Source organism: Formica exsecta, unplaced genomic scaffold (genome assembly GCF_003651465.1).
Source record: "Formica exsecta isolate Colony F162 unplaced genomic scaffold, ASM365146v1 scaffold115, whole genome shotgun sequence".
NCBI lineage: Eukaryota > Metazoa > Arthropoda > Insecta > Hymenoptera > Formicidae > Formica > Formica exsecta.
This window is the reverse complement of record NW_021848490.1, coordinates 1,406,109-1,422,804: the sequence shown is the minus strand read 5'-3', so window position 1 is coordinate 1,422,804 and position 16,696 is coordinate 1,406,109. Positions and strand designations below refer to the sequence as shown.

General features: G+C 33.8%; 1 protein-coding gene across 14 annotated transcripts in view; it reads left to right on the top strand.

Moving 5' to 3' along the window:
• LOC115238444 (probable Ras GTPase-activating protein) overlaps positions 1–16,696 on the top strand; it is a 304,505-nt gene that overhangs the window by 202,608 nt on the left and 85,201 nt on the right. The window contains exon 2 of one of the 14 annotated variants that reach the window (XM_029812348.1): positions 4,818–4,880. The exons of the other annotated variants lie outside the window; for them this stretch is intronic. Coding sequence (XP_029668208.1) covers positions 4,818–4,880 — 63 coding nt within the window. The remainder of the gene's footprint in view (positions 1–4,817; positions 4,881–16,696) is intronic. 14 annotated transcript variants of the gene reach the window in all.

Here is a 16,696-nt window from a genome sequence, read left to right as displayed (position 1 = left end):
TCGTGCAAGGGAAAAAGATGATCCGTTATACGCATGATATGTGTGTTTTGCGCGATATCTCTTCTGGAGTATCAAACTCGATTCTGGCGCGTCGTCTTTCTCGGAGCAAACCGACAAAAGCGTTTTAAACGTGCGCCCAATTTCGACGAACCACATATTGAAACGTTGTTTCCATCGATTCATCATCGTTGAAACGAGAGAGGACGAATTTTCAACGTTTCTCTCATAGCGAATGCAATTTAATCGTTATTGCTCTGGTATAAATCAGAAAGCAACATGCATTTATGTATGCGTTAGAATAAAATATCACTACGCTAGAATAAAATATCACTACACATTCCGTTATTTTACGTCGTAAAATTGAGGTGAAAATCCCGTTAATTTTCTCTATCAAGTAGATTTTATATGTATATCAGTATTTTTTTTTCTGCGAGTATTATCTCGTTTCATTCGCCAGTCATGATTTTATGTGCAATTTAGCAGAAAGTTAAATAACGCATTTTGTATTTTGTATGTATTTTGTTGTAAAGCACTCTTTGCTGGTGTATCCATTAAAAATATTATTAACAGGGAGAGATTCGTACCAGTATCAAAAAGATACAAAACGAAATATAAAAGCACGCGCTTTTAAATTAATCATAATTCTGCCTCTATATAACTGTATTAAAATGTAAACGACTAAACCGAGGGAAAATATTCCGAGCGTATGTATACGATTTCCGAGATGTGTTTTAATAACGCCAGGTACCATTAAAATATAATTTTCACAAAAATATTGCCTCGCGAAACAATTATGTGAAAAATATAAGTGGGCTTTGTTACGGCCGTCATTTACAGCATTTTCCGTATTGCTTGTTTTATTTATTATGATTTTACATACGGCTAGATTGTCGCGTATAAAGCCACTTCTGCAAATTTAGACAAATAAAGAAATAAACTTCATTTTTCAGTATTTTAATCAGTATAATTCTTTTTTACAAAATTTAAATTTTTAATACAGAGAAATGTAGTTTTTCTTTTACAAACTATGTTGATGCAAAATAATTTTTGTTTGACGAATTTATATTTTTTTAAATAAAGTTACATAAACAATTCCGAAACTTCTTAAAAATACGAAGACCATGACCATTAAAAAATTATATTTTTTATCTCAATCTTTACAAAACTGCTCTATTATGTATTATGTATTATATCTCGAATAGATAACATGATGTAAAGACGAGTAATCATTATTTATATCTGACAATATTTAGAAAAATATTTTCTCTTTTTAAATAAAAGAGAATTAATATTAATATTAGTCATTTCTTAGTGCACTTCTTTTTCAAGCGCATCAAATATCATTTAAAAACAAATTTAAATCTTTGAAATTTTGTAAAACTTCTCATATATATATAATATATATATAATCTAGAAAAATTATAAGAAACGTTGTATAGATATCGATTAAATAAACCTTGACGTTAATTATCTAGAGAACGGCAATTATTTGTCACGGTAAAGTGTGCTCTACGAAATCCACATTTTCACTTCTTCTTTTGGCGTGAACGATTACGCGAGTAAATACCGTAAAAGAAGTTGCACAAGCGCCTTCCCGTTTCGCTTTTACGCGCGCAAACACCTTACGATGATTGTCAAGACGATCGTAAAGTGGTATCCGAATTCACGCTGAAGAGAAAACGAAGCTACAGATACTAGGCCAATCAATCTTCTCGGCCGTATTTCGTGGCTTGTACAGAACGTGTAACTTTATCAGCTGCACTCTTTTAAAATTACAACATCCAATTCTAATCGAAAGAATGAGAAATTCTAAAAGCGGTCGGTTCACCGACACCGTTTCGGCATTTCACTTTTGATTTCACGTCGAGAAAAAAGATACCGTGATCATTGTGCGGAAGAGGATTATTGCTGACTCACAAATGATTGCCATCATAATTATACCAATGATTATAAACGTGACGACTAACTCTTGTAATCGTTTTATGTAATACAAATTGTGGCAATATTTCACACAGCGTTCGCTTCCCGAACGAAAACGAGAATATTTGTATCTCTTTGTAGTTACTCGATCATATATTATTGTGAAATATTTATTGGATTATTAATTAGATATGAATAACGAATCATTGTATCGATTAAATTAAATTTGCATGAATTAATCTCGTTTGTAATACATAATATTATATTTGTATATTTTTTTACATATGTGTACACACATAATTTTATAAGATAGTGAATAGATAGTTTTAACTCTATTTTACAAGATAGTTTTAACATGTGAAACTTATATTTTATTATTAACGTTATTATATAACATTTTTCATTAATATTATGTTTTTGCATATTTTTTGTATTAATTTCCTTAAGAAAGTCGATACTTTCACATAGTATGTTGACATTTTCTTGCAAATACAGAACTTAATTGGATATCAAATCGATTATAATTACTATTGGGACTAAGAAACAGGCCAACGATACATTAATAGAGAGATGATCTGAGCTGTGTATGTCTTGTCTATACTTTCTCCGCAGAAGGAACTTATTACGCGAGATCGAGGCGGCTAAAAAGTTGCGTGAAAAGTCCCGAGAGTAAATTTATTTTTGCGTTGACGACTTATTCCGGGACGACTTACATGCACTTAACGACTATTAGCAGTCTCAGTCGGAATTAAAATTCTCTCGCTCACATGTTAGGAGCAACGTTGTAAATCTAGTTTCGATAACGATTACGTGTCGAGCGATCAATCATCCGATGCAGTTTGCGTGAGGAAGCAAAAGAAACATTATTCTATCTTCTTTTTTTAAACATCGTTTCTCCTTTTACAATAAACAAGATTGATACTTTCGAAAATATTAGCAAAAAGGATATAAGTATGATTAAATCTTGACAGAATTTGCATTTTCTCGCGCGAATCATGTTTTAGATAAATCGGGATTATTATGAATTTCTCTTTTCTTAAAAAGAGGGCACGATGATAATAAATTATCATGTATCGTGATACTTAATAATTATTGCCACGTTTGTAGTGGTAAAATTATACAGAGAGAGAGAGAGAGAGAGAGAGAGAATAATTGCGAAAGATTATTGATATCAGTCGAGAGAGATATACTCTCCTGCTTTACATTCTTAGTTTAAAATATATTTTTAAATACCTTCCATCTTCCGTTAGGACTATTTTTCTTATTTTTTTATGATCTTTTTTGCAACGGTTGATATTGCGTTTTTATGTATCTTATCGGAATTGGAACAAGTTTAACTGTATCGATAAGAAATATGCGCTTATTTTATTTGGGGACATAACTAGATCAAACGTTTTCGCGATTTTATTAGACATTCTCCTTTACTGTAAATATTTGCGCGCATCTCGCGTATTTCAATGTCACCGAAGATCCACCGCGACCGTTCCGGGAGACGAGCAATTAGTTGAAAGATCTCCTCTAGCAGGTTGGGGAAAAACGGTTCGACTAAACTGCCAGCTGTCTCTTCATGGTCGAAATCCCCGCCGTCTTACGGTGCTTGGCGCCCGTAATAATGCGTCGACGCACATACATGGTATGATAATAATTTCGCAATAGACGTCATTTTGTAGAAAGTCTCCTCAAGAATTTTGCCCGCGGCAGAATATTTCTTGATGGATGCGTATTGACGAAAGTGTCGTTGAATTGTACGACGGATTAAACTTGAATGAAAATTAGAAAGCCTATTCAAAAAAAGGGGATATGAAATGTGTAAATTATATATCTACAATATTGCTTTTACTTTTGACTTTTAAACTTTATGCCAAAATGTGATTATATTTTATATTTTTTGCACAGTTTATATATATATATTTTTTTATGTCTGTTTGAGAAATATTTAATGCAAGATTTAAAATTTTTAACTTTTTCTCAAAATTTTCTCTTGCAGTTTTTTATCTTAATTTCATTTTGCCGAATTATATATAGCTACTACAAAATATAAAAAATTTTACAATGTTTTTTTTCTTACAATATCAATACCAATTTATTTAATTTGAGAAAGATTTTGATTCAAACGCTGCATCTTGATCGAAATAAATCGGTTCTAGTAAGAATCTGCAGTCAGATCTCCTCGTATAATTTCTAGTCATGCATTCAATTGTAGAAGAAAGAAAACAAAAAGAATGCAGTCTGTAATTAGCACGACAGCTTGGCGCGCGCAATTAGACGAAAGTGTCCACGTGCGACGAACGGATGCAACGTCTTACCTGCCAGCTAACCGTAGCTGTACTTGGCGCAGTCTCGGAACTTGGAACAAGAATTGGAGCGTGCTCTCTCTCTCTCTCTCTCTCTCTCTCTTCGGATACGGTCGGAGAACATCCATTACAGCCGTGCGATGCGCTGTGAAAAAGTTGTCCCCGCGAAAAAGCCGCGAAACGGAGCCGCATAACAGAACCGGCGCGGCAGAACTTCTGGTTCTGTGACCGCGGATGCGTGCAGTTGATGCTCCTGTCGCGGCGAATAGGGTCGCTATATCGAAATGAAGTCGCTATGATGATACTCTTCGCATCGATGTTAATAATAAAATCGATGCTATATAGTACCGTTAAGATGTTTTAATGTTCTACAAATATCGTTAATTAATGTAAAATTTATTAAATAGGTTAAATATAAAAATCAAGAAGGTAACATTTTTATATGAAAAGCGCATAAGATGGTATACATTAAGATCTTATTTATGTAATACTAAAATTGTTTTTAACAACTGACAAAATTGATAATTAATATTGTTTCGAGTTTAAGAATTTTATTTGGCAACATCTCGAATAATTTGAATACGTTTCTCTTTTCTGTTACAGGTGAGTCTAAAAGCAGATCCTTACCTAGAACTGCTCGATTAAAACGAGACCGTAATGTTCGAGGTGAGTGTCGAGCGTTCTTAATTAATACGTTTTTTTCTGTTAAATCTTCTCGTTTATTTTTCTTTTTTATTTCACATACAATAAAATATGTGTGAGGCTAGTTAAAAAAATTAATTGAAGAAATTATCATATATCAAAACCGGGAGTTAAAATCTTGTATTGTGTAAGTGCGAGGGATGCATCTTTTATTAATGCCTTGATTATAATTGAGCAAGTCAATCTATATTATTCAAATTTTTAACGTCCCGCCTGCTCGCGCTAAATTCATCATTAGCATACGACCTACACTTATCGCCCCTGTGATTTTTATGCAGAACAATACCATTCGTTGAATAAATTGACAATGATCGTTTACATAGCGACTGCATATGTATAATGTATGAGAAAAAATCGTGTCTTTGTTAACTTTACCTTGACGCTTTGGCTTGAAAAAGAGAGAAGAATAGGTGTTCTAAATATAAGCATTTGAATGCGCGATAATATGTTAATTCAAGTAAATGTCACGATAATGTATCTTTGCAGAAATGTTACTTTGCAAAGTCTGCGATTAGTAAAAAAAACTTCTATAATATTATATTTATATTATAGTGATAACAGAATTTATGACGCAAATATAATAGTCCTTGTAAGAGATTTCGTAATATAATGTATTAATTAATAAGTTAATTACAAAAAAATGAGAGAATTCTGATTAGATTATAATTTGTGAATGATATCATGTCCGAGTTATATTATGTAACTAGGATTTAATGCGAGATGACGTCAATTACAACGGTAGTAGAGAGAAAGTATAATGACAATGCATATTGTTTACCTCTGATTCGCTGCCGTGTATCTTTAATGCGCATTGTTAAAGTGTACACTACCATATCGAAGACAAATCGATTGGAAGGGCGGAATCTCGTAGGCGCCAAGATAATGATTGGATTAATTCATTGGACAATTAATTAAGCGCGCAAGCACCTTGACATTCTTGTTAATCTTATAAATAATAATAATCTTGCTAATCAACCAATACGAATAGTAATGCTATTGTAGAAGAGCAAAAAAATTTCTTTATCAATGTCTAATACGCGATTTTAAATCATCTTTAGAAAAAGAAAATAGAAAATAATTCTTTTTTGTATGTGAGAGAAAAACAGTTTTGCTAATTAAGACTTTAATATTTACCAGGGATCTTTATGAAAGTAAAGGCATTGAAAATGCAAGAAAAACATTTATCTATGCTATATCCTTGCAAAGCCGATTTTTTTTTTCATTTCGTGAGTTTTTTCGTGCTTTTTATTTTCCACATTCGCAATTGTGCATTGCCCGAATCAGCGACACGAGAATGGAATTTACGACGGGTAGAAACGTGCTGACGTGTTTTTACATACTTTCCTAGCATTTTCTTCTAAAACATTCGTACCGTAAAAATTTAATTATTCTCTGGGCAGTTAAATTAGATTTTTTCCGTTTACCGCACTTTGCTGCGGTGTCTCTTGGTCCGGAAAAAATGCCAGTTTTATGATAGCAACATTATATTTATGTTATTCACACACATAACATTCTCATATCAATTTATGAAATTGATATAAACATTCTGCGAGCAGTCAAAATCGGCAGGAAATCAACTAATAAATTCGAATAAGTATATAAATATTAAATATTTATATTTTAATACTTTTTAGATTAGAATATTGTTTTACACGAAGGGTGAATATAGGAGATTTATATTACTAAATGTTGGATACGTCAGAAACTGTATTTAACGCAGAATGTAACTTTATCGACATTATGCTCGGTACAAGAGAAAGTCTGCAGGCTAGCATGTAGCGTCAGAGACGGTTTATATTGGAAACATTGCAGTGGTAAAAGCTGGTGTTGGATAAAACAGAAATCTTCTACAATTAGTAACTCTAACATGTGGTATATAACATTCAAATTAATTATATAATTAATATATTTTTCCTAAAATTTAGAACTAGGTATATTGTCGATATAATATCTCCTTAAATTATTTTTTCTTATTTTTTTTTTTTTTTACATATACATATACTTGAGAAAAAATTGGAAATCATTTAAATAATAAAAATAAAATATTTACGTTATGATATACAAAGTCAGGAATAAAAGGCTTAAATAGAACAATAAAAAAATTTATAATTTCTGTTTGCAAATTGTATTAAACTCATTAATCTCTTTGTAACACAATTGATTAAATTGTTATATTTGAAAATATTTATAATATGATAATTATACGTTAATTCTCCATTTTTCGCAGAAACTAAATTTTTTTTGCAACACTCTTATTATTAAAGTTTTATCAAAAGAATTATTTCTATCTCTTTTTAACGGAAGAAATAGCTTGACGATCGAAGCATGCAAGATGTCTCTCGTTAATTATCAATAACAATTATCGCATATCAAATACAAAGCCGTTATTTTGAAAACTTGACACACTTGAACTATTATGTCGAGCTTTTCACGTCAAATTCTTTCAACGCGTATGTTCGTCATGTCGTGGATGAAGAGCCATTTAACGGTCGTACATCCCCCTACAAGGCAAACGATGAAGATCACGATCGGATCTTCGTATATGGCCGTCCATTCGTCGGATCATTGACCGTGTGAGGTGATACCGTATTCTTCAGCTTGACGTTCGCGCACGCAGGCAAATCAATTTCCACTTAAAGTCCGCTTAAAGCTGCTTCCTACTTGTTCCGCCCGTAAATACGTTATACCTTTTTATCCATCAGCGATCTATCTTTGCTTGTGCCCGCACGACGGCCGGTTAGCAAGGATCGCGTGACTTTTACGGAAATTGCTTCTCGCGCTGGCTAACGATCTTGAGAGATTCCCGCTATTCATTAAGTGCACCCCCGCGGAAATTAAGCGTTAGCTTCTTACGCGATGATCTCTATCCGAGCGTCCACGTCGGTGGTCCGTATCATTCATATCTGCGGTTTACCACAGTTTCATCGCGAATCTAATTGCGAAATGAGAGATTAGTCGAGACTATATTGCTACGTAGTATTCTTGATTGGATGCTTAGTTTGTTGTTAATTCGGTATTCCGTTATAGTAATTGCTCTTAGGTTTGAATATTAAAACCGTTTCTCTGTTTTGCTAAATAGATTTTTTTTGAATTTTTACATTTTCTTGAATTTATTTTATTTTGACAACTAATTGAAAACTTGACAAAAAAAAAGACGACAAAATCAGAATTATAGTATATATATTTTACTGATATCTTCCCGCGCGAAAAAATTGATTTTTATCTAGAAAAATTATTTATATATTCTCTAAGATTTTTATTTTTTATTCTTATGTCTTATAGAGCTTTTTTAGGCGCATTTTCGTTATCATTTTATTGATATCCTAACTAAGAGTGATTAAATATTAGATTTTATTTGATGTAAGCGATATTTTCTGTAGATTAATTGACAGCAATTGCTTGGAGACAAATTCTACAGATAAGTTAGCAATAATATTGGTCGCCAACATCGTTGCTGTCAGAGCATAACATCGCATCAACACACCGTTCCACGTTTATACCTTTTACTCTTAAATCTCATTTCTTTCCCACGTTTTGTCTACCAACCTTCATCTATCTTTCAGCAAAGTAACGCGCTTATTCAACGCCATAACATTATCCCACCTAAATGCCCTTAGATCTTCCACTTCGCGCTAAGTGGCTTTTGCTGCGCGGTAGTCATATTCTAGAAAAATTTATCCGCTTGCGGTTAACTTATGAGAGTGCGGTAGATATCGTAATTTCATAGAGCTTGGTTTATATAAATAGCCCGGTATATACTTAACGACAAACAAGAAATACAGCAGTCCTCTTGGAGAATAATATTACTGTGTGTTATTAGAAACCTGCATTCGATGTTTATTCGATGTATTTTATATAATGAAATATTATTTATTATTTGCTTTTACTTATTGTTAGACATTGAATAATTAATAATAATGTGTTGCGAAAGATAAGTTTTTTGATTAATTTCGTAATAATCTCTGACGTGTTTTCACTCGTTTCAATTGATTGACAGCAGAATGGAAAATTTATTACAAAAACATAGAAGAGGGCAATATCGAGAGAAGCCTGTATGTCTGACAATGAGATTCTGCAATGTCACGAACAGCATGGCGCATGCATAACGTTACGCCGCGAAGGAGAGAGAAAGTGTTGTAACAAGAATTACACAACGATTGAATGACCGTTGCCAACGCGCGCGATTTCACACTCACAAATTAATCTTCTCCTTACAATTTGTAAGGATAATTGCTAGCGTGCGCGATAGACGATTTTCCCGCTATCAGTTTGCGTTTTTTTTTTACAGTCGGGACGCGCAGAACAACGACGATGGATTGTTGCATCGTCTTGCATCCTCCAGGCTTGCTAAAACCGGGCATCCTTCGCGATTGCATAGTTTTTTCTGTCCCTCGAAGTTGTTCTGTCCTTCTGTCTCTTTCTTTCTCTATCTCGTTTCTCTCCGATTACCATTTCTCCGTATTATTGACTCAGGAATCTGATGATTTCGATTTCTTTTTATATTGATAAGCAAATCATCACAAATATATGATAACACTAAATATTATATGCAAAAGTAAAAAATATATAAAATTACAAAATATATTTTGTGCTATTGAAATATAATATATGTGTATATGAATTACTAAATTTGTCATTCCGTAATGCTTAAATAATTGAATTAAATTTTAAATTGTGGTATTTTAACTTGAAATTTTTCTACATTTTTGTTTTTAGGTTTTTAATATCTCTGTAATTATTGCGTATATTTTATTTTCGTTAAACTATAGATTATTTAATTTTACAGTATATTCTTCTGTAAATCATAAATATATTTACTTAACATCTTGGATGTGCGATAATGATTTAAATAAATTACATTGCATATTAAAATTAAATATTCAAAAACGAATCGGGAATATAAGATAGATTAGAAAGAGTCGTGACACACATGTGAAGGTTCTTATTTTTTATAGAGATAATATATCCGTTACCTATATGTTCAGTGACTTTTCTCTATTTTCATTAGGTCTTCTCTCTTTTCGGTAGGCCTTCGCGCATATTAGATATCCCGTCTGTTCAACTTATGTTCGGCTGACATAGTGTGTCCCTGTTTTTCTTATGGGTTTCTTATTACTGAGAATATTCCCGTGCTCTCCGCTTACACGTGATATGCATATTACATCGCGCCTTGTTTCTCATTTTTTCTGGTTTCGTTAAGTACCTTGTATCTTATTCCCTCATCATCCCTTTTTTCTGATTTACTGTCTAATACGAAAAAATTCTCCTCTCCATATATTTTGAATTCTTTTAATATATACTAACAATAAGCTTCTCACATTCTTTTTCTTCTATCTTTCTGATCGAAAATATGATGCGTCATAGAAACGTTTGTCTCTCTCTTTCTCTCTTTCTCTCTCTCTCTCTCTCTCTTATGTCTTATGTGATCAAAATAAAATTTATAATAAAAGAAATTTTGTTTTAAATCGAATTCATAGATATCGTAATTTATATAGAATCATGAGATTAATTTATAGATATTCTACTTATAATGAAGTTAAAATGCAAACATTTTTTTATTAGACTACTACTAATTACATATTTAATAAATAAGAATAAAGATGAAAGAAATAGTGTGATTATTCGCTGCTGTTCCTTTATTACTAATTAAACTACAGTCAAATTATAATATATACGATGAGGAATAAAACAAATTGAAGACACGCAATTTATGCGAATCGCGCGTTGTACTACTCTGATATGCTTTGGCAAAAAGCGATTTACCGCTCGTCATAATTATTGCGCATAAATTACAGTGCAATCGCCCTACGCTATGCGTCAATACGAGCTTGTGAGCGCTGTAGTGAATTAATACCTGTCGGCGATACCGGAGATACAAGCGCTTCCAGGACACACCCTATATCTCCGGAGCGCGATATCCTGGAAGTGATAAAAAAAACCATCACACCAACCAACGTACCTGATCTTAGCCAAAGTTTATGTTCCGAGCGATATACATAACTGTTAACTGCTGATACTGTTCCTCCACTAATTACTTTGCATTAAATCACTCTCATACCGCAAACAGTATCGATCCAAACAAGGATGCTGAAGATAAAATATAAGCGGTAAAAAATAGTAGCCAAAAACGGTTTTACAATAATTATTACTAGTTAATTTGATTATTAGCTCGATTAAAAGAAAATAGAAAGAATATTTCTGTATTGATAAAAATTTTTATCTATTACTAGATAAAATATATATATATTTTTTTTTTATTTGGAGAGATATATAATTTAAATTAATATTTGTGCCTTCTGCATTGAAATAAAATAATCATTTAACAATTATACTAATTTTTTAATAAAAACAAATATTTCCTCTGCCGTGATATATAAATATAATAGTAATAATAATTACGGATTTTTATTTATTCATGCTCTTGCATTTTATATCTCTTTCCTCTCATAGGAAATCTGTATAATAAAAACTTTGAATCAATTTTTTATTAAGAATAAAGTAGGAAATTTCCAGAAATTCTTTTTATATATAACAAAATCACTATGCATAATAATAGTTATAATATATTGCATATAAACTTTTAATGAATAATAATAGTTTGTCTTGTAATTCTTAGGAAAGCATATTTAAAAACGCTTTAAATAATTTTAAAAATATATTATAAGAGGGAAAGTTTTTTTTGAAGATAATTTCATTTTTTTAATTTATCAAGTTCTGTTTTTCAATATTGCGTCATCTTATCAGCTATGTGCAGAGTGCCGAAAGAGATTGTTAAACGCTTGAGCAGTATCTGTAAATGTATTCCTACGCGTTGAAGAGAGCATTTCGACATGGGGAGGAGCGTGAAATTTTTATCTCGTGAACGAGCGCGCGCGAGATACGACAGATAAAGGGAGGAGTCGGGGGATGCCGCCGAGAAACGCGCGACGCGGCTACTTTAGACGGCACGTTGCCACTTTTTTCTTTTATTCAGGGTCCGTCGTCGCGACGCAAATGCGTTCGATTGCAAATGCATGGCGTTCGCCTTCGGAGAGCGGAGGTAACGGAAGTCGCGCGCTCGTACACGGCCGTGTGGATCCGTTATATTTCCTGCCCGACGCCGAGCGTTCCGGCGCCTCCGCCACGTGCGTCCGTATTAATTCACGCGAGCGTTCCCCATGTAAATCCCATCGCCCGGGGCCGTGTGCCGCTTTCAAGCCCCGGAATAAAGCGCGCTTCTGGGAACACGCGAGCTTTATTCCAGCGAGCTTCTTACCGAAGCGCAAACTGACTCTCAGTGACCGTTAAACGGCACAAGAATTATCTTTCTCTAATAATACGTTCTGAATATATTCAACAAGATCGGATTAAATTTCCTGAATGTTTTTTGTATGGAATATTCTTCTTTTTTATTGATGCGTAAAATCTGAAATTTCTTGCGAGTAATAACATCAAGCAAAATTATATGTATACATCAAAAATATAATTTAATTTATATCAATTATATAACGTTAAATTCAATTATATAAATTATACAAACACTTTTTCATAGAGAGAAAGAAATGTGGTATGAAAGAAATTGTTATATATTCTCTTTCTTTTTATACTCTATTAATGAAACAATTTTGTATATTTTTATACATACAAACTATTTTAGAAATGTTTGATTTAACAACAAATAACAAAGGGTTAATATGATTTACACAAAATATTTCATGTGGTAACGTACGTGAATATGTTGAATATAGAATCCACTGGAAATGCGGAGACGGCCGGTTATTTCGCTCCAATTTTAGATTCTGTTACCGAGCAGACGTACCCTCGTGGCGTATTTCGGCATATTATGTTCGACGTTCCGGAAATAAAGCCGCCTTCCAACATCGCGCGAGCAGGCAAGCATTTACATGCAATGACTTCCGGTTGGCTCGCCGACGTTTTGTTTATTTCACTGTTACCGTCTCATAGCCCGCGATTGTTGCATGCAGAGAATCACAAAGTAAAAGTGTTCGATTGTACGCGACGACTCGATGTGCGAAAAAGGAATATTGATTTGCTACGTGACACATTCATATCGCATATTCAATGAAACGAACTTTTAAACACGAAAAAGCTATTTCTGTGTTACAGTTAATTAATATAATACGCTTTCTTGGTTTTTTACATTTTTATTTTAAAATATATTCGTGTACATAAATTCATTGTTTTTGGGCTTTCGTAATCATTTGTGCTTTTAATCTTCTTTTAGAAACTTCGGCTAGCCAATCCTCCTTTGTACCACAAAACGTTCTTGGAGGTCTTTCTTCTATTTTTGCATTATAATTTTCCCATTTTTTCATAAAATACGTTCCTAAATCGCACTGAGGCCATGGTTTAACCTTACAGGCTTCCTCTATTGTGAAATAAAGTAGGTAAAAAAGAGTGCATTAGCCAAAAATTCAGATTAATATCTTATATAAAAATTGTATTAATAAGTAAATCATGATTCTATAAATTATTATTATATAATGTGGGGGGGGGGGCGATTTTTAAATATTCTTCTTATTTGTCAAATCGTAAAAGGGATAAATTAATTAAAGAAATTATATTTTGTATAACCGAATTTTTTCGAACAAGATATGTCTGGAAAATTACAGTTGTTTGACTATTTCGATATTAGATGGTATTCGCTCTGCTATTATACGCTTCATACATACTGCCGCATAAAGTGCGCGGGCAATCATGCTGGAGGCCATTCCGGCGATAACAGTCACAATTGTTATAAAGTGTGCCCGCACGCAGTTCTATCGACTTGACTTTTTTAAGTCGTCTCTTTTTGCGACCGAAACATTTTTGCGATTTAATACTGAGCGCTGCCGCTTTTAACATTTGTTTTTCTCCACCTCTCTCAGAATACAAGTTGCCTGTTTCCTGAAAGCACAATATATTTCGATCGTTATTGTTATCTACCAATAGATAATCCCGAATATATGTTTATTACAATTATTTGCAGACATTTTATTTTGGCATAAATTAATTAATCGCGATATTTATAGATGTATTATTAACTTTTGGAGAGAGAGTTTCAAGTGTTCAGAAAATAATATTTTTTAATTATTTTAAAATAATGCAATAATGTTATAATATTCTTTTATTTTCAATATTTTCGTGATTACATTTATTATACGTAAAAATACGAAGAAAATATATTTTACATTAACAATTTAATAAAATGTGATATACCTTTGAGCGTAATCGTTTTCATATAATTAGAAACATAATTATTTTTCAATTTTTGCTCATATTAATTTCTCAATTTTAAGTATTATTCCAGATATAATAAAACTTTAGTTTGATCGTGATTCATCGATTCGCTTATTCTATTTTGATCTGCGTCTAATCGATCTATATTCCGTTTATATTCGATGCAGTTGTCCAAGGTACGCCGTTCTTTCTCTTTTTTCAACAGAGCTTGCAAGAATGGCAGGGCACATTCGTCTTGCAAACCATTTCTTTTAGACCGACAAATCTCGTATCTCTCTAGTAGATGGATGGGAATGTGTTCTTTGTAGCGAGCTAACAATTCCTGCGAACTAGACAAGCGTAACGTATCTTCGGAAATTCTTCTGGGAATTAAGCAAGCGCGTTTAAAATCTATTGCTGATCTCTGACACGCAGATGCTTTGTCCGATTTCGCGGATTCCACTCGCGTGACATCAGTTCGCAGCATCCGCTCCGATGCTGGACACTGAAGTTGTTCGTCGAGACTTCGTTGATCGTCTTTGCCGACATAAGTCGGCAAAGATATCACATCCGATGCAGAAGATTTTGCGTGAAGGAAATCTTTGCAAACCTCCCTGATTGCCGATTGTCGTACTGGCTGACAGCATCTGGGTGGACAAATTCGTCTCTTGAATCTCTTCAAGGATTTCTTCGAGAAACTTGATATCTCGGAAGAATCAAGACCGTTTCTACATGTAATTTGAGAAAATGGATCTTTCATCTCTGATGAAATATCGATTTTCTGATTTGGACATGCGAATTTGTAGTCTGGAGGAGAACTTGTCATTTTCGATTTTTGACATGAAACATCTGTATTTTTTGAACACTGAATATCGCTAGTAGGATCTTCGCAGAGAGTTGCATCGCACTCGATAAAAATCACTGGTTGATTACGCGATCTATCGTCGCAGTAGGATGTCTCCAAAATTTTTTTTGATGTCGGACAGTACACTATCTTTGAAAATGTATCGTCGGGCTGTTTCTCGTCTCTGTCAATTTCTAGGGTCGCAGTAGAAACAGCTTCTATTGGTATCTTGTCAGTTAAAGCTACTGAATCATCGCCGCAATCTTGAGATTTTAGAATATGGGATGCTGGATGTAAGATGAATTTATCAACTGTTCGATTCCGAGAACAAACATCAATCGAGCCACTCTGCTCCTTTATGTCTTTGCGCCGCGATGTCATCCTGAAGATAAAAGAAATTGATTTCGAAAAAAATTGTCTAGTTTTGTATATGATTCCATCTGTTTAACATCTTGCGGACCAATTATAATACATTTGCAATCCAAATTATATTCCTATTTTTTTTTAAATTATCTCTTTTATTTATTTATTTATTTTGACATCTTATATCACAAAATTTTTGGATTTAATTATTTAAAATTATTTTGATAGAAAAATTAGAAATATATATATGTAGGTCATTTTTTAATTTCTTACTCGGCGGTTCCTCAAAATGTCAAGTGAATTTTTTATTCGACAAATACTATGCGTCAATTGAAATTGCGCGGTTTCGTACCTCGGGTCGAATGTTGATCTCGTCTTCACGGGCGGACATGAATTCCGAGCGGTCGCTTCGGTGGGCACCTGGACGACCCGGACCACCGGTCGATCAGCCTCCGACCGACACTCTAGTATGATACATCCCGGCGGATACCGCGAACACTGATAGCAGGTGGGCAGCGTGGTCGGCGGGCATTCAAGGTCGCGAGACTATTGGGGATTGAATTACATACAGCTCGTATCGCGTGTACTCGAGCTTATGACGCGGCTTTATCCTGCGTTAGCTCAGGAGGGGGAGAGGGATCGCCCTTTAAGATCCCTTCTCGAAATTCTCCACGGACGCGCCTTCGTCGATAAATTCCGCATTAAATGTCGCGGTCTCCGATCGCACTCCGCGAAAGAGGAAAAAACTGCGGGACCTTTGCGGAGTAGTTTTTCAAGGCCACGATATGTGCTACGCTCAAGCTCGAATTACACTCGCGTCTCGTATCGCTCGGCCACTTAGACCAGTGCTTACACGGTTGTCGGCTTGTTAACCGGTGGAGAAATATTTTTTCAGAATAACATCGGCTTGCAATTGCACAAATTGTGAATCTTTGCGACGCCTCAATACGCGTTGCTTTCAGTTCGCATTTAACAACTACATGTTAAGTAACGTATGATCTATTTTTATCATGCGTAACGTTTGATAAGACATTTTTTTAGAGATTTATACAACAATGCCTTATATATTTAGTGTCGAAACTTTGTAGTTTGAAGAAAGTGATGTAATTGACAGCACATTGTTAATTTAAAAGAAAAGTGTTATTCGATTATTAACGTTGACAATGCAAGAACAATTGCGATTTAATTACGATCGTGTGACAAATTGGGATTTTAATTATCGACCAGAAAATACCGCGTGACGAAGTGACGACTTCACGGTATTTATTCGTTGTGCGCGTTAATGAACGAAGAAGACTGCAGAAGACGGATAAGAAAGCGAGAGGAGAGAAACGGAATGGGACAGACACAAAAAAAAGGAAGACAATATCGCAGA